At 42.5% G+C, this 25,370-nt stretch overlaps 2 protein-coding genes and 1 long non-coding RNA gene across 6 annotated transcripts in view; 2 read left to right on the top strand and 1 right to left on the bottom strand.

Annotated features, from left to right (window-relative positions):
* Positions 1–9,975: 9,975 nt before the first annotated feature.
* LOC124009228 lies at positions 9,976–13,471 on the bottom strand. Its single transcript, XR_006834254.1, has 3 exons — positions 13,038–13,471; positions 10,710–10,792; positions 9,976–10,270 (listed from the first exon to the last, which is right to left on the bottom strand). It is a non-coding gene; the product is annotated as an uncharacterized LOC124009228 (long non-coding RNA).
* A 3,850-nt stretch (positions 13,472–17,321) lies between these two features.
* LOC124009338 (calreticulin-like) lies at positions 17,322–21,744 on the top strand. Of its 2 annotated transcripts, none has more exons than XM_046321017.1 (9): positions 17,322–17,455; positions 18,399–18,500; positions 18,743–18,946; positions 19,076–19,170; positions 19,260–19,469; positions 19,711–19,824; positions 20,015–20,158; positions 20,378–20,470; positions 20,715–21,744. In XM_046321017.1, exons 1-9 carry the CDS (start codon positions 17,419–17,421, stop codon positions 20,928–20,930), a joined length of 1,215 nt encoding a protein of 404 aa, XP_046176973.1. In that variant the 5' UTR covers positions 17,322–17,418; the 3' UTR covers positions 20,931–21,744. The 2 variants fall into 2 exon arrangements, with proteins under 2 accessions (XP_046176973.1, XP_046176972.1); XM_046321016.1 differs by lacking the exon at positions 17,322–17,455 and adding an exon at positions 17,827–18,027.
* Positions 21,745–22,142: 398 nt separating this feature from the next.
* The window catches only part of LOC124009336, a 13,139-nt gene continuing 9,911 nt past the window's right edge, over positions 22,143–25,370 (top strand). For 2 of the 3 annotated variants that reach the window (XM_046321011.1, XM_046321010.1), the window contains exon 1: positions 23,877–24,106. In XM_046321011.1, the coding sequence (XP_046176967.1) occupies positions 23,897–24,106 (210 nt within the window). In that variant the 5' untranslated portion in view covers positions 23,877–23,896. Of the gene's footprint in view, positions 22,513–23,876; positions 24,107–25,370 lie in introns of those variants that run through there. The other variant, XM_046321012.1, reaches the window with a different exon arrangement.

Genomic DNA, 25,370 nt, shown 5'->3' with positions numbered 1-25,370 from the left:
TTTCATAGTCTCCGAGATGGCTAGTGTGAGGATTCTGTGTTATGCACTATAGCCCGTTGCTATGTGATTGCATGTTCTCTGCTGTTGGCCTGTGGCTGTGTGTTATGCAACACAGCTGACTTGAGACATTGTCAACAGTTTCAGGGCCATGGGCCTTTCTCATGATGGAAAAATACAATGACATGAACTGTGCAGTGAGTTGTGGGGGCACATTCAGAACGTAGTGTTGCGAGAACAAACGGTCTTATGTTATAACAGGAGCCAGGTGTGTGATAACTATTGAGCATGGGCGCATAAATATTCTACACAACTACTGACGGCTGAAGGGGCTGGGACCAGCTCGGGAGCCAACGATCAACGATAGGCTGAGTGAGTTTAAACCACGCCCAGTCTCTATAACTGTCAGGAACAAGTCAGTTTTATTTGCCCTGCGAGGTGTGACAGCGAGCCTGTATATACGAAAATTGCATTTACCACTTATTGCTTAGCTAATAAAAAGTACATGGTATACAATCGGTGACGCATTTTCATATTTATCCTGATACCAGATTCGATTGACGCAAACCCTTAACACTAGTACCACCAAAAGAATGTTAGCTAGCTATCATCACCTAGCTACCTGTAATGTCTTTGTTCCCACTCAATGATGGCGTCTCCCATCAACCAAGGTTCCGTGGCCTGAACAAGGCAGTTAACCCACTGTTCATAGGCCGTCATTGTAAATAACCATTTGTTCTTAACTGACTTGCCTAGTTAAAGGTAAACATAAGGTATGTTCAACAATTCCCTTCAATGTTTGTCTCAAGAATTAACAAGTGAAATAATTCGTCAGATTAGCTAGCTACTTGTCTTGGCTCTTAAAGGGGAAATCAGCAGTTGATACATCTTTGGATTTAAAATTATATTTACCCATTGATTCTTGAAAATATTACTTATAAATGCCCTATGAGCTTAGTTTGTTATACCCCACCAGAACCCCAAATAAAAGCTAGTTTTACTCCAATGTTTTTTAACAAAGTAAATGTAACCACTAGCCTCAAACTATATCAAGGAAGGTCAGTCCTTGCATCTATAGCTCTGGCTATGAATTTGAGTGGTAACATTTCTCCAGCCCAGTCCCATGAAGACGGAAGATGCTTTATTGTTTCTACTGCTGATTGCTGCTTTAAGTGCTTTTCATTTGCTTCATATTGTAACCTGCAGTAGGCTCTATGTGAGTGCGGTATAATGAAAACACTGGCTCCTACAATAACCAAGGGCTTTTGGTCTTGCTGGCAACGGCTAATTACCTTTCAGTTTGACCAAAAGGCCTGAAGTCTCTTGTTCATAGACAAGGAAACACTTACATACCCCCATGTTATAATTTAAAATGTAATATATTCATTTTGTAGTAAGAAACATAACGGCTAACAGGGGCACCCTTGTGTTTTATCATGAACGGGGTATGAAAGGAGGGCCTTGTCCCTGGTGACGGAGGCTGCTGCAGCTACAGGACTACCCTTGTCTGTAGTTAAGGTTTGAAATTGAGGGAAGGGGTGAGAGGGAGGTGGAATTAGGGACCTGTGACTACAGGGTTGGTGTATTTTGAGGGGTTAGTGGAAAGAGGGATTGGGGGGGGCAAATTGATTTCGGGGAAAGAAATAGGCTGTGTTCTGATACCCAGCATCCAGAAGTGTTCACACTTTCATTTCACCTCATGCATTTAAAAGCTTTGGATTGGTGCAACCATAATGGGGAGACATTCCACTACAGCGCAAGACCACTGAATGACCCCAGGCCAAGTGTTGTCTTTCCCTAACCCCCTGTATTATTATAATATTGTGAATTAAAGAATAAACAACCCACCACTAAAACACTGCGGATTCGGCAGGATCAGCCAACAGTGTAAAATCATGTTTAATTACGGTACTGTAAACAGTATTTTATCAAGACAGAAGTTTTACAGTGTTATGCTTGAATGTTTTTAGTTGAGTTACATTTAACGACAATGCTTTCCTTTCAAATTACAGAACCGGATTGGTAACTATGGGCGTTCACTTAATACCTCCTGCAAGCCCGGGGCCACAAAGCTACTGGTTATAAGAGCAGTGTGTCTGCCTATAACTTGTTTTGTTCAGAGGTGCTGAAGGGGAAATGTATGTATTCTCAGATTAATGTTTATTCCAGCATAAAAAATATTGTCCTGCATTCTGATGTCAAATGTTGAGAGTCACTTTCACCTCTCCATTCAATGATGCGTCTTTCCACAGGAATCCTTTTTTAGTCAGAAAATATGATACATTTCTCAATTCAAATGACTGATCCTGTTGGATTATTTTTTAAAGCGGGCTTTAAAGTAAGATTATTATTTAAATAATGATATTAACTGGCCAATTACATATTTTGGGGGGTGTTTTTTCCCCCGATTTACTACTACTAATAATACTACTACTACTACTACTACTAATACTACTACTACTACTACTACTACTACTACTACTACTACTAATACTACTACTAATAATAGTAATTCATTTTAATTTGGTGGATGCTTTCAGGACACTCAAGGACATCTTACATTAAATGTAGGCCTACATAAAATGAAGTGCAGTACATAAAGTCATAAAATCAATTGCATCAATCAACAGCAATATAAAATCTAAGCAATATGAAATCAAAGGACCAGACAAAATAGTACAGATAAAAAGAGGGAGGGGTTGGGAAGAAGATACAAACCCGGTTTAGGGTGTGGGCTTGGTTTAAGGGGGTAGGGTTGGTTTAGGGTAAGGGTTTAGTTTAGTGGGGTAGGGTTGGTTTAGGGTAAGGGTTTGGTTTAAGGGGGTAGGGTTGGTTTAGGGTACGGGTTTGGTTTAAGAGGATAGGGTTGGTTTAGGGTACCGGTTTGGTTTAGTTTAGTGGGGTAGGGTTGGTTTAGGGTACGGGTTTAGTTTAAGGTGGTAGGGTTGGTTTAGGGTACGGGTTTAGTTTAGTGGGGTAGGGTTGGTTTAGGGTACGGGTTTGGTTTAAGGTGGTAGGGTTGGTTTAGGGTACGGGTTTGGTTTAAGGGGGTAGGGTTGGTTTAGGGTAAGGGTTTAGTGGGGTAGGGTTGGTTTAGGGTACGGGTTTAGTTTAGTGTGGTAGGGTTGGTTTAGGGTACGGGTTTGGTTTAAGGTGGTAGGGTTGGTTTAGGGTGATGGTTTGGTTTAAGGGGGTAGGGTTGGTTTAGGGTAAGGGTTTGGTTTAAGGTGGTAGGGTTGGTTTAGGGTAATGGTTTGGTTTAAGGGGGTAGGGTTGGTTTAGGGTAAGGGTTTAGTGGGGTAGGGTTGGTTTAGGGTACGGGTTTAGTTTAGTGGGGTAGGGTTGGTTTAGGGTACGGGTTTGGTTTAAGGTGGTAGGGTTGGTTTAGGGTAATGGGTTGGTTTAGGGTAATGATTTGGTTTAAGGGGGTAGTGTTGGTTTAGGGTACGGATTTAGTTTAGTCGGGTAGGGTTGGTTTAGGGTACGGGTTTGGTTTAAGGTGGTAGGGTTGGTTTAGGGTGATGGTTTGGTTTAAGGGGGTAGGGTTGGTTTAGGGTAAGGGTTTGGTTTAAGGTGGTAGGGTTGGTTTAGGGTAATGGTTTGGTTTAAGGGGGTAGGGTTGGTTTAGAGTAAGGGTTTGGTTAAAGGGGGTATGGTTGGTTTAGGGTAAGGGTTTGGTTTAAGGGGGTAGGGTTGGTTTAGGGTAAGGGTTTGGTTTAAGATGGTAGGGTTGGTTTAGGGTAATGGTTTGGTTTAAGGGGGTAGGGTTGGTTTAGGGTAAGGGTTTAGTGGGGTAGGGTTGGTTTAGGGTACAGGTTTGGTTTAAGGTGGTAGGGTTGGTTTAGGGTAATGGGTTGGTTTAGGGTAATGATTTGGTTTAAGGGGGTAGTGTTGGTTTAGGGTACGGATTTGGTTTAGTCGGGTAGGGTTGGTTTAAGGTGGTAGGGTTGGTTTAGGGTGATGGTTTGGTTTAAGGGGGTAGGGTTGGTTTAGGGTACGGGTTTGGTTTAAGGGGGTAGGGTTGGTTTAGGGTACGGGATTGGTTTAAGGGGGTAGGGTTGGTTTAGGGTAAGGGTTTGGTTTAAGGGGGTAGGGTTGTGAATAGTAGCTAAAGGCCTGGGCACCCATGGTGCAAAGGTGGAATGGGTGCGAGATGAGACCAGCAGAGGAGGAGCGGGAGAGGGCATACACTGGGAGAAGATCAGAGAGGTAGGTAGGTGCCAGGTTGTGGAGGACTTTGTTGGTGAGGAGGAGTATTTTAAAATTAATACAAGATTGCACAGGGAGCCAGTATTGGTTTGATATGTTCAGTTGATCTGGTGCTAGTGTGGATTCTGGCAGCAGAGTTCAGAACCAGCTGGAATCTATTGATGAGATTGGTGGGCATCTGGTGACGTAGAGTGTTACAGTAGTCTAGTCAGGAAGTAACCAAGGCATGGATAGGGTTTTCGGTGCTGGAGTGTGACAGTGAGGGGTGGAGCCTGGAGATTTTGCGGAGGTGGAAGAATGCTGTCCGGTTGCTGGTTTTTATGTGGGTTCGAAAGAGAGGGAACTATCCAGGGAGACACCAATACTTTTGACTTGTGTTTACAGAGGGACAGGGAAACCATCTGTGGTGATGCTTGTAGAGAGTGGATTTAGAGCTGATGAGCATGACCTCTGTCTTGTTGCGTTTGAGGATGTTCATGCTCATCCAGCTCTGGATGTCCTGAAGGCAGCTGGTGAGGGAGGGGTAGAGCTGGGTGTCATCAGCATAGCAGTGGAAGTGAACTTTGTGATGTTGCCTGATCTCGCCCAGGGGTAGGAGGAATATGGATTCTACTGACAATAACCATTCATGGTTGAAGAAGGATTTTGCACATTAATGATTGATTTACAGAAATGCAGTCCATGGTTTGAATCATAAGTGAAATGTATTCAGAAATCCATTACTTACAGCTATGCGGTTCACTACAAATCACTTTTCCATCCATAATCATTCAGCAGTTGTGAGATGGATGCCTAGTTTAAGTAGTAATGACAGTGTATCTAGTAACACGACATCAAGCTGCCCTCAAACCTATATCGCTAGTACACAGTAATACACAGTAATAAATGCAGTATCAACATTGTTCTGAAACATGTTGGCTGGAGTTATGCTGTTATCTAATAACCAATACCGCTAGACTGTAATAACATAGTAGTTATTATGGAAGTACAAAGTGATGCCATTTTTCCTCATTTGTTTTGAGTGAACAGTAAGAAAGCATTTTTATCCAGCCTGGCATTATCACACCTGAATTGACTGGCCAATGAAGCACGAATCCCTTGATGCAGCCTAATGCAATTAGTTGTATCCGCCTGTGATAGATTTAAAATAGACAGCAAATTTATTTTCTGAAGCACCAATATCTTTTAGCACCGTTATTAGTCACCATAATCACCATTGGAGCACTCCACAATAATATCGCACAATATTCAGCGATAACACTCATACAATGATCCTATCACCAATATATAAACTCAGCAAAAAAAGAAACGTCCTCTCACTGTCAACTGCGTTTATTTTCAGCAAACTTAACATGTGTAAATATTTGTATGAACATAACAAGATTCAACAACTGAGACATAAATTGAAGAAGTTCCACAGACATGTGACTAACAGAAATTGAACAATGTGTCCCTGAACAAAGGGGGGGTGTCAAAAGCAACAGTCAGTATCTGGTGTGCCCACCAGCTGCATTAAGTACTGCAGTGCATCTCCTTCCCATGAACTGCACCAGATTTGCCAGTTCTTGCTGTGAGATGTTACCCCACTCTTCCACCAAGGCACCTGCAAGTTCCCAGACGTTTCTGGGGGGGAATGTCCCTAGCCCTCACCCTCCGATCCAACAGGCCCCAGACGTGCTCAATGGGATTGAGATCCGGGCTCTTCGCTGGCCATGGCGAGGGCCAGCCGGGCCCCAGTCAACCTCCAGCCCCTCCAAGAAGTGGCGAGGGCTAGCCGGGAACCAGTGGACTTCCAGTGCCCCTCGGACATGGTGAGGAATGGTTTGGCCTCAGCGGACCTCTGGGGCCCCCCAGACCCCATGTTGCATCCTCACCTGATCAGCCGGTGGGTCTACATTCTCCCCAATCATTATATGGGCATTTTCAAAAGTCTGCCAAAATATGCTTCTGCAACCACATTGCAACTAGCGAAGACCCTAATGCAACAACAAAAACAGGGTTGTTAAAACAAAAATGTTCAGTTGAGACCAATCATATTTCAGCTACATTAAAGGGGCTGAGCTACAAAGTAGTATCGCCTACCTGTTTGTGAATTCAGGGGAAAGGCTATGGGCCATATAACTGTGATGATGTATAATTAGCAATTTGACCTTATTTGTTTCAGACCTTTGTGCTTTCTTCTGGGTATCCTGCCTTGGAGACATTTCTGGTGGGTCCACTTCTCTTCACTGCAAGGATATATATTTCCTCATCATCCTTTCTGGTTTAGCTATGTTGTCCTTTACGACATCTTTCAGCAGTTTATATTTATTTTACCAAGCAAGTTGACTGGGAACACAAACTGCATTACAAAAACAAACTGGGGATAATTTGCATGCATGGGAAGGTGAGGGGTGGAATGGGCCAAAATGAAGTGTACAAAAATCAAGATGTATTCTCGTGTTTTTTTGTGGGGTAGGGTCTGCCTGTCTTGCCTGGACCCCCCGGGTCCCCAGGTCCTGCAGTTGCTGTGTCGGTGCGACCCATAACAGACACTCTTGCCCACGCCATGCTGGTGTCAGATGTGAGTCGTAAAAATGTGGTTGTTTGCTTTGTTTTCAATGGTGGGAATTTAGTCACAAAAATATGTTGAAATTAAGTGTCCAGTATATTGAAATTAAATGCATCCATCTTATCTACCTGCTGTTTTTGTGAGACAGAAAGATGAATGAAAGTCAAATGAATAGTTTTGTTTGTGTTATACATGTGATAGTATTTAACTACATGGCAGTACATTTGTGTTACAGATAACCCCAAACACCCTGGTGACGTTGGACATCTCCCAACTCTAGGAACATTTCAAATAGAACAAATCTTCCTATTTGTATTTTGTTATTTTGGTGGTTAATATAGGGCAGACAGACAGGTTCTCTACTTTCTCCCCTTTTCACTTGCCTCCTTTTTTATGCAGTAATTCTGCATTCACTTGGTTGCATGTATGTATACATCCTATTCAGAATATTGTTCATATTTGTAAAAACAATGAAAATGTCACAATATATTTAGGGATGCAAAACCCAGATTCGAATCATGTGTTGATCTATTGCCATGGACGTAGCATCTTCCTTTCCCAATCCATTGGCAAATGACTTTAAACTGCATGTTTCTCATTTGATGATTTAGGACTGGGTTCCTCAACTGACTGTGGTTTTATTTTGCACCTCAAGTTTTCTGAGCATCAAAATTATATATATATATATATATATATATTATTTAAAATATGCTGTTAAGCCTCATAGTCTACTTGAGCCAGTTAAGTTATTTTATATAGGCCTAGGCGCGGGAGAAATAGACTCCAATTAAGCCCTCGTGTTATTTGTAAAGTCACATTAAAATGAAGATTATTGTTGAAAATAATTACTCAACTGGTGTAGGTTTTCTCCATCTGTTGCTGTGCAACACTTGCATAGCAAGTTAGCTATATGTTCAGCACCATGCACTGGTCACCTATTGATTGCGCTGCGGTTGCAGCTTTACCTTACAGCACGAAAAAATGGTCCTCTGCCTGCTTTAATAGTCTCCTGCATTCTCTCTCATGAATGAAGTAAAACGTAATTTTTGCATTATTAAGGTAGGGTAACATTGTAGGTACGCTACACCGCAATTTTGAATACAGTAGGTATTCTTTCCATTTGTCCTGTTGAAACACACAAACTACAGTATTTAGCCTAAAGCAGCATATGATTTTACAGTAGACTACAGATGTCACATGGCACGGTGTTAAAATTGTAGAGCAGCACATTGGTCTGAACAACTTATAGCCTCTTAGTGAATGTCTCTTAATGAGAAACAATCATAAAAATGGATGAGAATATTGCATTATGAAGAGCAAATACGATCGAATCTGTAGGCAAATTGAAATAATGATTCCGACATCAGCGGACCTGCGTGAGGGGTGCGTTAGGTGAATTAGGGCGTTTTGGAGGGGCTAAATGTGGCACCATCTAGGCCTAGGCTAAAGCCGGGAGCCTCCCGTGGGCCTACTCTCTCCTGATGAATTTGCATGGGTATGACGGACAGACAGGAAGTCTGAGAAATATACAGTAAGCAAGCAACGTCAAAAAAGGGTGATGAAGACAAATTATTGGCCTAACATCCAAAACATGCAGCTTCAGGGCCTGTGGGAGCTGTAAGGACAAACCTTGTATCCTCATGTTGTAGTCCTTCACATTTTATTTAATGCTACTACCGACCGTGGCAAGCCTTTTGGACAGGCGGTTGGAAATACCTTGACCATTTATTGGTAACAGATTTTTTTTTTTTTATTGTTAAATATAATCCAATCTAAACAAATAAACATAAAAAAACGATAATCTGCAATACAATTACTCATACCATCCAACAATAGATCATTAGCAACAGAAACCAAGTTCAGAAAGAGCTAAAAAATTAAAAAGAATTGTGTTTAGCCACCCAGAAATGTCATCAACAAATATGAATTGACTTGTTCCTATTGTTGAATATACACTGCTCAAAAAAATAAAGGGAACACTAAAATAACACATCCTAGATCTGAAGGAATGAAATATTCTTATTAAATACTTCATTCTTTACATAGTTGAATGTGCTGACAACAAAATCACACAAAAATTATCAATGGAAATCAAATTTATCAACCCATGGAGGTCTGGATTTGGAGTCACACTCAAAATTAAAGTGGAAAACCACACTACAGGCTGATCCAACTTTGATGTAATGTCCTTAAAACAAGCCAAAATGAGGCTCAGTAGTGTGTGTGGCCTCCACGTGCCTGTATGACCTCCCTACAACGCCTGGGCATGCTCCTGATGAGGTGGCAGATGGTCTCCTGAGGGATCTCCTCCCAGACCTGGACTAAAGCATCCACCAACTCCTGGACAGTCTGTGGTGCAGTCTGTTGGTGGATGGAGCGAGATATGATGTCCCAGATGTGCTCAATTGGATTCAGGTCTGGGGAACGGGCAGGCCAGTCCATAGCATCAATGCCTTCCTCTTGCAGGAACTGCTGACACACTCCAGCCACATGAGGTCTGGCATTGTCTTGCATTAGGAGGAACCCAGGGCCAACCGCACCAGCATATGGTCTCACAAGGGGTCTGAGGATCTCATCTCGGTACCTACTGGCAGTCAGGCTACCTCTGGCGAGCACATGGAGGGCTGTGCGGCCCCCCAAAGAAATGCCACCCCACACCATGACTGACCCACCGCCAAACCGGTCATGCTGGAGGATATTGCAGGCAGCAGAACGTTCTCCACAGCGTCTCCAGACTGTCACATCTGTCACGTGCTGAGTGTGAACCTGCTTTCATCGGTGAAGAGCACAGGGCGCCAGTGGCGAATTTGCCAATCTTGGTGTTCTCTGGTAAATGCCAAACGTCCTGCACGGTGTTGGGCTGTAAGCACAACCCCCACCTGTGGACGTCAGGCCCTCATACCACCCTCATGGTGTCTGTTTCTGACCGTTTGAGCAGACACATGCACATTTGTGGCCTGCTGGAGGTCATTTTGCAAGGCTCTGGCAGTGCTCCTCCTGCTCCTCCTTGCACAAAGGAAGAGGTAGCGGTCCTGCTGCTGGGTTGTTGCCCTCCTACGGCCTCCTCCACGTCTCCTGATATACTGGCCTGTCTCCTGGTAGCGTCTCCATGCTCTGGACACTACGCTGACAGACACAGCAAACCTTCTTGCCACAGCTCGCATTGATGTACCATCCTGGATGAGCTGCACTTCCCCGAGCCACTTGTGTGGGTTGTAGATTCGGTCTCATGCTACCACTAGAGTGTTCCCTTTATTTTTTTGAGCAGTGTATATATACTGCATATTTTGTCATCAGGCCACAGAGGAACCTCTGTTCTAGCTGCAGACTGAAGGTTTCCTTCAGATTGGTCCTCAATCTGTTTCTCTGCAGTCTGGAGTGCAGTCTGGAAGCGACTGCTGGTGGGGACCATCAATCTGTTACTCTGCAGTCTGGAGTGCAGTCTGGAAGCGACTGCTGGTGGGGGACCATCAATGGAGGATACTGTTCTTCCTCTCCATCATCTTGAGTTTTCTGTAATCAGAAAGGTTCTAAATACTTTGACCAGGGAGATCAATTATATTCATTGATCTAAAAATTGCACTGTTAAAAATGGAGGAAGTAGCTCTCGATCTGCACCAGTTGAAAAAACAGCTATTCCATCTTCACTTTGCTGCTGTGCCCTGAACATTTTAAAAAATGGATTAGAGAGGGCATCGCATGCTGAAATATAACTTTGTTTAGTCATTTGAAATTAATTACATAGATTGAAATTGTATGTTGCTGGAGCATTGCAACATATTGCTCCTCCCAGCACAGAGCAGGTTTTTGCCTCTCAAGGGTGACACTGACATTCCTGCCCCAATCCCTAATGGTGTCCAGTGTTGTTCCTAAAACATAACAGCAGTGACAGATGTGACATTTCTAATCAATACTGAAATTCTATGCTTAGATTATTGATACAATGATTTACCTGGAAAGAGACTTCTGCCATTTCGCTTTCTGCCCCTGTTGCAACTTTTGTTGCTCGGGAAAACCTCTGTGGCAGAGAGTCCACTATTACAAAAAAAACAGGAAATAAAGTCAATTAATAAGAACAATTCCAAGTGTACCAATCAACATTGCCTCTGGCGTATCTTTTTCCCATGGTGGAGAAGTGCATCAGTCAGGAGGTCAATACGATGGGACGGCGTCATCTCTTTGGTGACCTTCCCAAAGCACCTCAAATAGGACCACAGCCTCTCCATCTGCTCCCTATCTGCCAGTCCAGCACCTTTGACATATCGGGTGTTGAATTTAATATAGAAATATAAAATCATGTCATACCATGGTAAAAGGGTTATTTGGTTAAACCTTATAAAATATGAATAAATACCTACTGACAATATTAATGATCCTGCTCAAGTACCTGACATGGCAAGTCATGTATAACTGGCACAACCAATTTGGTCTCATGCTTCAATTCAGAAAAGTTATGGACAAAATGTTCATGTGAAAACACTTTTTGGAGAAAACTGCTATTCAAATGTTAATGTCAATTAAATATTGAATAAAACATGTTAATTACTTGCACATGTGGCTGCATCTTGCATGCAATGTCACACATGAAGATGAGATTAATGTTCTTGCCTCTCATCCCCTCCATCTCTCGCAGCAGGTACACTGCATTTGACAAACTACAGGAGATACATCATTGTTTGCAAGCTAAATTAATCAAATACTACCCAAAAAAAGACTGAAAAAGAAAATGGGGGAAAAAAACTCATTACTGCATCCCACCTTTCACCCTCCTTACTGCATCCCACCTTTCACCCTCATTACTGCATCCCACCTTTCACCCTCATTACTGCATCCCACCTTTCACCCTCATTACTGCATCCCACCTTTCACCCTCATTACTGCATCCCACCTTTCACCCTCATTACTGCATCCCACCTTTCACCCTCATTACTGCATCCCACCTTTCACCCTCATTACTGCATCCCACCTTTCACCCTCATTACTGCATCCCACCTTTCACCCTCATTACTGCATCCCACAGGAAACGCCCAACACGCCTGTCTCGTCCAATTTCGTTGTTTTGGGTTTGGACCTGACGGCATTGCCTGCTTGAAATCCATGGCAACCCAACATTTAAAAAAACAATACTAATATAAAGTACAGTACAGGTATAATGGAATGAGCTGTTGCCTGAAGCAGATCACACACAGTGGTGCCAGGTTAATATTTCATTCAACATACACAATACAAACATACCGTCTCCTACCATAAGACCACGGAGTCAAACAAATTAAGTGGAGGGACAACTGCATCATTTAAATATGAATTAGTGGCGAGGTTTGATATCATGAGTTCAAATAATTCAGATTTTGTTCAGATTCCCTTCCAGTGGTGAATAAGGTAACAATGGAAGGTATCCTTAAAATGCAGCGCATATTACATTCAGGCATTACCCCAGTTGGTGATATGGGTTCACAAATGAATCGATCCACATCAGCTTGGTTTGCAAAGTACTTTTCCACATGTTTTGGTGGCTCATAACTTGATCCAGACTACTTTTTTCTAGGCAAACCAAAAAGGGCATCCGCTGCTACCATTGTCCTGTAAAAGAGATGTCAAATATAATTGGATACAACTTTATCGTTTTTGGACCCCAGGAAGAGTAGCTGCTGCTTAAAATTAAATACTAGAAGTCTATTCGTTTTTATTTTACCAGGTAAGTTGTCTGAGAACACATTGTCATTTACAGCAATGACCTGGGGAATAGTTACAGGGGAGATGAATGAGCCAATTGTAAACTGGGGATGATTAGGTGACCGTGATGGTATGAGGGCCAGATTGGGAATTTAGCCAGGACACCAGGGTTAACACCCCTACTCTTACGATAAGTGCCATGGGATCTTTAGTAAACACAGAGTCAGGACACCCATTTAACATCCCTTCCGAAAGACAGCACCCTTCGCAGGGCAATCACTGCCCTGGGGGATTTGGGATATTTTTTTTTAGACCAGATGAAAGAGTGCCCTCTACTGGTCCTCCAACACCACTTCCAGCAGCATCAGGTCTCCCATCTTGGGACCGACCAGAACCAACCCTGCTTAACTTCAGAAGCAAATCAGCAGTGGGATGCAGGGTGGTATGCTGCTGTCTGTACAATTGTTTGACAAAAAAAATTAACAGATGTTTCTAATAGATGATTTATGTTTATAAAAGAGGACGAGATCACAATTGGTATGCTATGCTCTGATGTGTTTTTCGGAGGTGATAAAACATTGAATAGGCCCAAAATAATACAACACACCTTGGGACATAGCGGGCACTGGGTTCCATCGGCAGCTTCTGGGGCCAGACGGAACCATGTCGGAACTCCTCATAGGCCTCATTTGTCAGGGCAGTATACAAGTCTCTTCCCTGAAATGAATGAACAGAGTCACTTAGAGGCACTCTGATTCATTACTGCATTCCATCAGAGTAGGCCATCAACACAGACAGCAAAGGCATCTTCACATACAAGTAGCACATGGTTTCTGTGACACATACGTTTATCAAAACAGGAATTTGGTTATGAACTTTTGCAGACAAAGTAGACATGGTAATAGAGTCAGATTATAAAAGAGATTACATACATTTACATTACATTTAAGTCATTTAGCAGACGCTCTTATCCAGAGCGACTTACAAATTGGTACATTCACCTTATGACATCCAGTGGAACAGTCACATTACAATAGTGCATCTAAATCTTAAAGGGGGGGGGAATACTTATCCTATCCTAGGTATTCCTTAAAGAGGTGGGGTTTCAGGTGTCTCCGGAAGGTGGTGATTGACTCCGCTGTCCTGGCGTCGTGAGGGAGTTTGTTCCACCATTGGGGGGCCAGAGCAGCGAACAGTTTTGACTGGGCTGAGCGGGAGCTGTACTTCCTCAGTGGTAGGGAGGCTTACTGTCCTATGAGGAGAACGTAATGACAGGCATTTGGCCCTGAGTGTAACACCACTCTCAAGCTGCAGGCTGGTTATCTGCTTGAGTAGTGAGCAGACCACTGCAGTCTGAGGCTGGCGGGGTGTGCAAGGCCAGAGTATGCACCTGACCAATGAACCTGCTTCTGGCTCATGTACCTGACCAATGAACCTGCTTCTGGCTCATGTACCTGACCAATGAACCTGCTTCTGGCTCATGTACCTGACCAATGAACCTGCTTCTGGCTCATGTACCTGACCAATGAACCTGCTTCTGGCTCATGTACCTGACCAATGAACCTGCTTCTGGCTCATGTACCTGACCAATGACACTGCTTCTGGCTCATGTACCTGACCAATGACACTGCTTCCGGCTCACACTGGCAGATCTCTACTCGCACATCATGCACTCTGCCTGAAAGAAGAACAAGAGTTAGTCATGAAAAGCTCCATTAAAAAGAATGGAGCAGAAATGACACATTTCCAATGCAAATATAAAATTGTTTTCCTTGACATATCTGTGATGCGTAACGGCACGATCCGCAGTCAGGAATTCAGTTTCACCATCATTCGGGGGTCAACAACGTAGAACACGTTGCATTTCACACAGTAAACACAACCAACAAACTTAAGAAGTTCAGGTTTGGTGAAAAATGTATGCAAAATAACATTACCTCTGGATGCACTATATTTAGCCTTGTCCCAGAAATGACAGCCGATAGGACAGAAGCTTATCTCCTGTTTCAGTAGTGCAAGGCTACTTGATATACAAGTATACCCCTTGGACAGGATGCTTGTCTATCACAATGCCTTACCCCGAATCCATCTACTTAATGCGGAATGCCAAACAGAGATGCAGTCGGGTCACGCTTTTTAGAGTCTTATGACTGAACTGGGGTTCGAACCCAACCTTCCAATCGCAGGGCCGACACTAACTCCAAGGCCACTGAGTTGATGGGTGCACTCTGCATTAAAATAAACATCCGCTGCAGATTGTCAGCTGCTGTAACTTAAAACTGAGGTTTTAGGTTCTCCTTCAATGATTTGAGGGCAATAACTTACCGAAACTGTCTTGTTCACTTTTATCTGCACAACCCATGTCCTCCAAGTTGTAAAGGGGTTTAATTAGTTATACATCTCCCATGACAACAACTATCCCATTGGCTATGTCCAGTAATAGTTTCTTATTGTTCTATTTATGATATCACAACACATTTACGCTACTACAACTAAAGCACAAGCCATAATCAAGGGGTATTCACTGAGTAAACCAAACATTAGGAACAAGTGACATTAACAAAAGGGATCATATATTTCACCTGGATTCACCTGGTCAGTCTATGTCATGGAAAGAGCAGGTATTAATGTTTCATATACTCAGTATATATAATTTGAAAATGCAAACAAAATTATTTTGACCTACTCGCCTAATAACATTTTCAAAAAAACTTTTAAAAAAAGGTTATGTAGAGATGAAGTTGAAAATGTTTTGTTTACTGTATAAGATATTACAACAACAAAAAGCTTTATTACTTACCAAAGTCATGAAATACCTTCAGAAGTTTACTGTGGTAGAGTGAGCACTTATGGCCATCTCTCTGCTTCCAGTGCCATTCAAAAGCAAATGGTGGGTCCTTTTAAATGGACCATCCTTAAGAGGAAGAGTATTGGTTAAGAGTTTGGGCTTGGTTTCAATGATTTGGCCATGGCAGAAAAACATGACCTGGTGAAAATAAGTAAGTTGTGGATGGAAATATGTATCAGATAGAGACAGAGTGCAAGTACATTTAGTTGATCAGTTTAAGTGCCACTGCAAATAGTACAAATGCTTGTTTTTAATGTGATGACTGTGATCCTTCGTGGGATAAACCTCTGTGAAGGCCTCAGACACTGACCATTTCACTTAACTTATGCTTGAGACATTAGTTTCTTTGTCAATTGGGCACATGAAGAAACATTATTGTTGAGAATTACCTGGCAGATCTCCCGGTGGTGCACAATGTTTTTGTCTTTATGGGTGGCCACCACACAGTCAGAGCAAAATATTGTCTCTGGCTGGACCCCACACATGGACGGCAGGTAGCCTAGTGGTTAGAGTGTAGGGACGGCAGGTAGCCTAGTGGTTAGAGCGTTGGACTAGTTGCAAGATCAAATCCAAGAGCTGACAAGGTAAAAAATATGTTGTTCCTAGGCTGTCATTGCAAATAAGACTTGTTCTTAACTGACTTGCCTAGGTAAAAGAGCAGATGGATTCTACTGGGGGGGGGGGGTGATCTCCACAAGCATTTCTCTCCATGCAGCCGCTGTTTCCCCTTTCCTCCTCTGAGCACTGGTAGTCTGGGTATTACTTGTAGCAAATTCCCGCTGTTCCTCTCTTTGGGCCTGAGGAGGTTCCGAGCTGGAAGTGCAGCACTGAGGGACAATGTGCCTCTTTGGTCTCAGAGCCTTGCCTCTCAATGGAATTTCCTTGCCCGGGATTTAAAAAAATAAAATTCCCAAATTTGGGCATCGTTGCACAATTCTGAAACAAAGACAGTTATGAAGAATCAGATAAAATGATCACAAACTCAGGGAAGGCAAGAAACCAGTAAATTCCTGTCCACTTTCAAAAGGTATTCACCATATCTCTGATGTATCACAAATAATTTGACAAGGATTGTGCAACATTTAGGACAAGGATCATCAACTAGATTCAGCCGTGGGACAATTTTTTTCTTGAGCAGACAGTGGGCCTGAACATAATATAAATATTTGTAGATTGCAAATTGACTTCAAGAAGCCTAAACATATATAATATTTGACAAAAAAAAAAAATTCAAACCTTGATTACATTTGGGGACATTGCCCTGAATACGGTTACGTCTCTCAGATGGACGTTAAGACAGGTGTCCTGACTCTCTGTGGTCTTTCAAAATCCATGGCACTTATTGTATGAGTAGGGGTTCACCTGGTGTGATGGATAAATTACCAACCTGGCCACATTCCATCATGGCCACCTAATCATCCACCTCATTCCTAATTGGCATATAATCACTCCTCACCTCTCCACCTGATGTATGGTGAGCGTTCTGGCACAAAAAAATGGTCAGGTACTACACATTGATGGTGGATGAGGTGAGTTTCCCCCTACTATGTAATGCTCTTTGAGTGTCTCAGTTGATAGAAAAGTGCTATATAAATCCAGTCAATTATGATTTATTATTTGTACACGATCACATTTCTATTATGCTTGGGAATATTTTGGAAGTTTTCCACAATTAAAATCAATTGGGAGCTGACTTCCTGGTGTTTTTAGTCTTATGTCCAACATTTTTTTAATCTTTTTTTTTCTCAGAACTTGGGGGGCCAAATAAAACTACCTGCCGGTCAAATTGAAGAAGCCTGATTAGGGCAGCAACACACATTTTGGGTTAGAGTCCGCCGTAACACCCCACCAGTACGTGAATCTGTGCAATAGAAACTCTCGTTTTCGTTGCATAAAAAAAACTATAATAAACACCAACCCCTTACCCCATGTCGCCAAGACAGCAAATGGAAGCTTAGTAATGCCAGTTGCTGGGGCAGCCAACACGCTTGCTCTACGCTGCTACTGGTGAGCAAGGACAATTTACCGAACAATTAACAGTCTTAGTTGAAAATGTCCAAAATCACCTTTGAAAGAGTAGCGTGTCACACAGTTCAATGTGTGGTTCTGGATCACTATTCAAAGGTAACGCGTACCACACATGTGGCTTGTGGGATACCATATGAATGGTGTGACTGGTAAGATTTTTCCACATTTTAATGGGGTGGTTGGTGACTAATCGGGTGCACCTCCTTAACTGTGACTCAGTCAAATCTTTGAAATTGTTGCGTTTATATTTTTGTTCAGTGTATAGTTAGCTGATGATCATGATTTTGACTCAGGAGCGGTGGGTGCAGGATTTTGTTCTCGATTAGCAGTAACACTTACCCTATGTGTAATATTTGTTCCGCAATTCTTTAATCGTTGGCAGTAGTTTTCTTGGAATGTAACATCTCCAATGTGGTTCATCCTTTCTGAGGTTTACGGTAAAAGCGGCCACAGTACCAGATGTACCACAGCATCCAAGGTCGTTTATTTCCCTGTCAGCCAATGAAATACGGACATTTGTTCCGAGTAGACGGGGATTGGTCGGACAGACTAGGGGAACCTGTGCATGTTTCGGGGAGCAGGGTGGTCAGATCTTTCATTTGATATTGTTTTGCTAAATCCAAATAATTAGCCAACTACAACATGCTAGTGTCGGTGCTATTGATGATTGCACTAGCCAGTGCTGAACCATCGGTGTATTTTCGAGAGCAGTTTGAAGATGGCAAGTTCCATTCATTTCATGCGGGCTGCAGCTATTGCCAACTAACCTAACAGCTAGCTGACCTAACATTTTACAGCTAGCATCTTAATATCAGTGAGCTATCTAACCATGAAACAATAATAGCTAGCTATGCTTTGTGAAACGCGATAATGCGCGTATATTTAGCCACACTGACTGCAAAAAAATGATAGCCGGCTAACTATCACGGTAGCCAGTTATTTAGCTAAACAAATTGATAGCTAACGGATCAAGCGAACCCTAAATCTTGTATGAACCGTTCGCTAAATTGGTTTTATTCAACCATGCCAATATAAATGGTTGACTTAGCTGCTAATATTTGCTTCTAACAATGTATTTTTTTCTTCTGTCAGATGCTTGGAATACCCGTTGGGTTGAATCCAGCCATAGGTCGGACTATGGGAAATTTGTCCTGACTGCTGGGAAATTCTATGGAGACGCAGAGAAAGACAAAGGTAGATGCTACGGACCGTAGACTTCATGCAGTAGAGTAAAGAACCTTGAATGTATTTTCTCTTACACGCTAGAGGCTTATTTTATCCCTCTGAGGTTATGACTCTCTGTGTGATGAAATATCTGGTTTTATGACCCCAGCATTGTTTTGAGAATGTCAGTCCTACACATGTCTGATCTCTGTGTGGAGCAGGGGACAACTCCGAAGATGGAAAAGATATGTTTTGGACTTTATCTCCCCCAGGTCTCCAGACCAGCCAGGATGCCCACTTCTACTCTTCTTCTGCTCGCTTTGAGCCCTTCAGCAACCAGGGCAAGACCCTGGTGATCCAGTTCACTGTCAAGCACGAGCAGAACATCGACTGCGGGGGAGGCTACATCAAGCTATTCCCCGCTGACCTCGACCAGTCAGACATGCATGGAGACTCTAGCTACAACATTATGTTCGGTAAAGTTCATCAGGAACAATGAGATTTGATTGAGAACCAGTTACTCCCTTGTCACACATCCAACATTCAGAGAAATTGTTCAGGCCTTATATTTATTTTGTATTGCTAATCATAGTGTTTTTCTCCAGGTCCAGACATCTGTGGCCCAGCCACAAAGAAAGTTCATGTCATTATCAACTACAAGGGCAAGAATCACCTCATCAGAAAGGATATCAGATGCAAGGTACAGTAAGCCTATATCCCAAATCGGGCTTTTTCAATATTTTATATCCTCATTGGGAGGAATCCAAATCAATCGTCTTTGTTTTGCAGGATGATGAGTACACCCATTTGTACACTCTGATCCTGAACCCTGACAACATGTATGAGGTGAAGATTGACAACAAGAAGGTGGAGTCTGGAAGTCTGGAGGAGGACTGGGACATTCTGCCCCCTAAAAAGGTCAAGGACCCTGAGGCTGTGAAGCCAGATGACTGGGATGAGAGGGAGAGGATGGAGGACCCAGATGATAAGAAACCAGAGGTGGGTAAGATGGACACCTAGCCCGCCTGGACCCATGGCTGTTTCTGCATTCAACAATGCTACGCTAGCTAGCCACATTATTGTGCGGGCAGGACAACTGCAGAAACAGACTGGCAGACCAGGCATCTAGCCAGCTATTCTGATTCAAAAGCAATCCATCTAGTCAATATTTTATGAGTAATATGTCTTTCATAAATGTAGTTTTAATTAATGATTAGTTCATGATTCTGTTATTTGTCAGGACTGGGATAGGCCCGAGAACATTGCTGACCCTGACGCTAAGCAGCCGGAGGATTGGGATGATGAGATGGACGGTGAATGGGAGCCACCCATGGTCTCCAACCCAGACTATAAGGCAAGCAGTCAAACACTTCATAAATGTAAATGATAACTGGGGTGTTTTCCTGGCTCTACACATATGGCAGGAGCACATTTTATTACTCATAATATTAGACACAGACAATGTGACAGTAGCTTTCCCTGTGCTTTGGATTACTGTTTCAATTATATGAGCAGCTGTTTGATTGATTTGTTTGCTTTCTCAGGGTGAATGGAAACCCCGCAGGATCGATAACCCTGACTACAAGGGCAAATGGTTGCATCCTGAGATTGACAATCCAGACTACAGTGCAGACTCTGAGATCTACAGATTTGACAGCATAGGAGTCATTGGCCTGGATCTGTGGCAGGTACTGTGGAGGCCCTTATTCAGTCTTTTTAATACTTTAGTTATTGATAATGAATAATAAAGAGTGGAATCGAATTGAAAAGGATTCAGTTTGGGAATCATTCTTTTTTAGAAGCCCTCTATATTTGAATTTAATTGAAAAGAGAAAAGGAAACTCATCCCTGAGTCTTTTTGCCCTGAAATGTTTGAAGTAATTCAGACTTATTCATTGCCATCACAGGTGAAATCTGGGACCATCTTCGATAACTTCCTGATCACAGATGATGCTACGCTGGCAGAAGAAGTCGGCAATGAGACCTGGGGTCAGACTAAGGTCAGTGGCACTCACCTCTCAGGTTCACACTTACATATTCACACTGGTGTCTCTCTCGAGTCGCCCCCACAGCCCGTTCCCTTGCAATTTGCTCCAGGATGCTTTGTCTGAATAAATCCACTAGTTTGCTTTCAGATCCTTACGAATACATATTTGTAACCTTGCCTACCAGCACACTACAAACTGTAAAAATGCTAATTCCTGCGGTTTGTTAAAAAGGCTGCCTCGGTTTCATGTTCTGTAGGATCCAGAGAAAAAGATGAAGGAGTCCCAGGAGGAGAAGGATAGGAAGAAATTGGAGGCAGAAGAGATGGCGAGGAAAGAGGAGACAAAAGATGAGCCTGGAGAGGAGGAGGAGGAGGAAGAAGAGGAAGTGTTGGAGCATGAAGAGGAGGAAGAAGAGGAGACTGGAGCTCAGGACGAAGAGGAGGCAACAGATTCTATAAAGGATGAACTTTAGAGGACTTTGACTTTCTCATAGGGTGACTTCGTTCTTTGAGCCTGGGGAGAGATTATTCATTTCACTTTACCAGTCAGTCCTCAAAATAATAATGTTGAGAGAAGGGGAGGTGAAGGAGCCATTTACTGCAAAATCTGTGCCATTTTTTAAATTTCATTTTTTAATATTAATTTATTGGATTTTAACTTGCTAGTTTATCCCATAATTAATCAAAAAACGGACACTTTTTGTTATTCTATCAAATAATAATTCAGATTTGGTAATCTACTGGCAAATGTTTTTACTGTGTTTTTTCTTACATGCTCGACTTAATATAACCTATTTCTTGTAAGTATGCTTTTATAGTCTGTTCCACCAAATATTACAGATGAAGTCTAATTCAATGGTGCTTGTTTGTTTTGTATACTTAATTCTAATTGGGTGGTTGAGTACACAATGTGAATTCTACTTGGTATTCACATGCATAGCGATAGTTTCCCATTCGTACCATTTCCATTTGCTTTCTAAATTCAGTCACACACTGGAATACATAATATTAGGTAGAATTTAGAAGTAGCATCTGTAACCTCACCTAGATATATTCAGTCATCAACCTTTTATATTCCACTGGCATTCAGCCAAGGACTACTGTAGCCACATCATCAAATTGTTGTCTCTCAAACACTAACCTCATACTTCCTAATGTAGCATAGTGCATTTGTTCTCCCCTTAATTGTTTTTGTAGATATTTGTTACCTTATTTGGGAAATTATGATTACAGAGATTGTTGTGCAAAAATACTGTACAATAATAAAAAAGAGCTGTTTGGATTTGACATGTGTATTGTGTGCCTTTGTTAAATCACCATCACACTATATTATTCATATTTACGGGCAATTAGAAGTCAAACAAATTCAATAGCACCATATGGATGCTACTAGGCATTTTTCTACAGAGCAGAATTAATCACAAACACTGACAGCCTTTCATAACATCTCTAGAAAATAGTTATAGTTATTGTCTTGCTATTTAGAGTAGAAAGTGACAAGTAAGCAGTTTAATTTCCTATTGCAGCTACGGTCTCTCCAAAGTGAATATTTTTTATCACCAGCAGTCAGCATCCGCGGTCTCTAGGTCCAATGTAGCTTTTTGGAGCCTTATCTGCCCTCCTGCACATTTGCGTCAGCAGAATAGCATGTTACAAATAGATAGGGGCTTTATAACTTATGTAACGTAGCACAATGACAATGTAAACAACGCTAATGATGTTTGGAAGCCTCTGAACTCGGTTGGTATCAAGGGTTGAACCTCCCACGTGATGAAAGGCTCAATGGAGTCGGAAGAGGCTATGAGAAATTGTAAAATTGACCAGAAGCGCCAGTTTACTTCAAACAGAGTGGAGCATGGTTATTTCTAGGTAAATAACCGAACTATCAAAACCTTCTCGGATAATCGCTTTGGGATCAAACGCTGTGCACGGGACCGCAGCCAAGCTCTAGTCGGGTACCTGGCGATGCGATGGGAGAGCGAGTACCGCAGAGATGATGCGTTTTCTACTGGATTGCTTGCGGACGCCAAGGCAACGGGCACCGTGCAGTGAGAGGTTGGTACTGGGATAACGATAATGGATAAGGAAATGCTTAGTTGACAATCTCCTTTTCTACATTGACCTATCATCCACAATAGAGCGAGGTCATGTTTAAGGTTAACGGTTTACCCCCCTACGCAATTTCAACAATCCTGTTTTGAAGAGATGTTTTTTTTTATGAATGACCAGTATAAGGCACTAAAGCGGGGAATGTTTAATATCTTCTCATTGATCGTACTAACAGCTGGTCCATGAATGCAATACATTATATTCATGGACATGCACCAACAATAAAATATAGCCTATTTTAGACAGACAGACAGCAATTGGTAAATTGGTTCATTTTCAACAGATTGTAAATAATACAATTCTAAAATGGAATTCCTGATCATCTCCCCAAAAATATTTAAGGAAATAATTTCACAAATGTACACCTATGTACAAATGTGGAATAGGCCTATATAGCAGATTGGGCTATTTCCTATTCAGTATAATAAATAGCCTTTTACATTCACATGTACACTCATTCATTTTCCATTGCTATTTAAAATGATAATTTGTCTACTATATGGTATTTATTGAAGAACAAACGGTGCAGTACAACATTTACTGGTGCAAATGTTTATTAAAGTACTGTATTCTACAAAAGTAGGTAGGTAAGAGTCTTCAGGTGAGGCCTCCCTTGACATATAGTGTTGCATTGAAACAGCAGTCATATTGATATTACAGACATTCTCAAACGAGGCTGTTTTAATTTAGGTGCCCTCTGAGCCCTGAGATTTTCTCTGCGTTTAGCCCATTCCTCTGCAGGTTGGAGCAAACAGTAGTTTGCATAGAGAGACAACAGGGATAATACAATGTAACACAGTACTGTGATATTAACTTAGCTTTGTTAGATACATTCGGAATCATGGAAATGGTTAATGGACAAGTAATGCCTCTCATACTGTGGTTTGACAGCATGTTCTTGAGGAATGGCACTTTTGTTAACCCTTCACGGTGCTGAATCAGGTATGGGGGGGGGTAATGGTAGTGTTTTGAGAGGGGAGGTGAAGGGAGGAGAATCATAGTATGAGAGGGGGACGATAGGGGGAGGAGAATGATAGTATGAGAGGAGGAAGATAGCCGGAGGGGGATGTAGTCATGGATGGATAACCTTTTTATGGGCTACCCTGGAAATATGACTGCCCATCTCTTTTCCTGTCCTCTCCCTCTCCCCCCCCCCTCTATCTCTGACTCATTCTCCATCTACATGCAACCCCTCTGCACAAGCTTAGTTGGTACATTCTCACTCCCTGTCTCCCCTCCCTCTTTTATTGCCTGGTGCCCATACATACACACAACCCACAAGCAGCCTGCCTCAGTTTCCATATGCACTGTCCGTTTGATTGACAGACTAATGAGAATGGATGGAGTGGGGATGGAGGCTGGGGAAGAAGGGAAGGGAGAAGGGGGAGGAGGAGGTGGAGATGAAGGTAAGGGGGGATGGTTAGGTGCAGCATCAGTTTCATCCCTCCTTAAACATTCCTGTCTTCTCTGCTGGTCCCCCAGGGACAAGGACTTTGTGGAACAGGACGAGTGTGTTGCTCAGAAGACTGGAGAAATCAGAGTAAGGCCACACGTTTCCTATTACATTCCTACAGTGTGCGCGCGTGTGTGTGCGTGCGTTTGTGTGAGCGCGCGTCTGAGTGTGCACGTCCGTGTGCGCATCTGTGTGCGTTCTCATGTTCCACTGTCTACAGTAAGGTGCATGTGTTATGTGCGAGCCTGATCAGAATGTGCAGGGTTTCTAATGGCACCTTACATGAGTATGCAGTACTGTATGGAGCAGGTCTCTTAGCTGAGAGGATTCTGTGTTGTCATGTTGTTCTGTGTGTGAAGATTGAGGAAGGCGTGCATGGATTAAAGTACAGGTATTAGTAAACCTTTAGGGAATCGCTAGGCTTAAATAACCAGATTCCCTTTGACATATCTACAAATGCTTTTCTCTATCGCACCTTTCTTTTAGAGCAGGAGAGCTCTGCATTTACAGAGGACCATCTGGTCATGAGAACACAGATCGTGTCTACTGGTGTCCTTCAGCGTCATAGGAATGCCCATCCCAGCATCATAGGATATACTGTCATTATTTCAACTACAGTACACTGTGAACATTTCCCGTGCACAGTTCGTTACCTGTCGAGATGTCACTGTGTGAGATTCTATTTTTGTAACCCGGCAAGAACCTGGGATGGAGCTCTGTATCCCCCGGCAACAGCATCTCTTTGACTACCGAGAGGTGGCCTCGACATGATCTCACCCAAAACTGATTTCCTGTCTCTCAGCTAGTGGTATTATTAAAAGATTATTGTTGCAAATGTCTATGCTACTGGGCTTGTATTCTAAAGGGAGTGCTGATCTAGGATCAGGTCTTTGGGAATACAGGCCCTGATCCGCCGTGTTTTCATGCTGTCAAATAGCTACAATGTCACAGTGCAGAATGAACTACTTCGTGCATAAATGGTAGTAGATGCATGATATATGCATTGTAGCGTTATGAAGGTTACTCAAGTGAATTATTAAGTGCCCCTCCATCCAAGGTAGCAACTTGACGTTGGGGAAATGTCCGATTTGTTTAGCAAGATTGCAAGTTGGCCTAAAATGATCCGTGTCAGCTTGCTATATGGGATGATTCCCCAAAATATCACAACTTGATCCCCTAGTGACATCTTTTAGGACCTTGAGCAGAAGGGCTGGAATCCTTTCCAGACAATAGCCAACTGTCAGGATGAGCTGTGCATATTGAGCCTGAGTGAAACAGCTCTCTCATGGTTTATGCAGGTCTGAGTCACTACAGCGAGATTTTATTTCTCTCTTTACTTTGCTTTACTTCG

The sequence above is a fragment of the Oncorhynchus gorbuscha genome, linkage group LG22 (genome assembly GCF_021184085.1).
Source record: "Oncorhynchus gorbuscha isolate QuinsamMale2020 ecotype Even-year linkage group LG22, OgorEven_v1.0, whole genome shotgun sequence".
Lineage (NCBI taxonomy): Eukaryota > Metazoa > Chordata > Actinopteri > Salmoniformes > Salmonidae > Oncorhynchus > Oncorhynchus gorbuscha.
Note: the sequence above shows the minus strand (reverse complement) of the source record. Positions and strands in the feature narration are given on the sequence as shown.

Excerpts from the sequence above, each read along its gene's own strand:
- LOC124009338 (XM_046321016.1), top strand. The coding sequence starts at position 17,949 with ATGCTAGTGTCGGTGCTATTGATGATTGCACTAGCCAGTGCTGAACCA. Across the intron at positions 19,825-20,014 it reads TCTCCAACCCAGACTATAAG|GGTGAATGGAAACCCCGCAG; the intron begins GCAAGCAGTCAA and ends TTGCTTTCTCAG. Across the intron at positions 20,159-20,377 it reads TTGGCCTGGATCTGTGGCAG|GTGAAATCTGGGACCATCTT; the intron begins GTACTGTGGAGG and ends TTGCCATCACAG.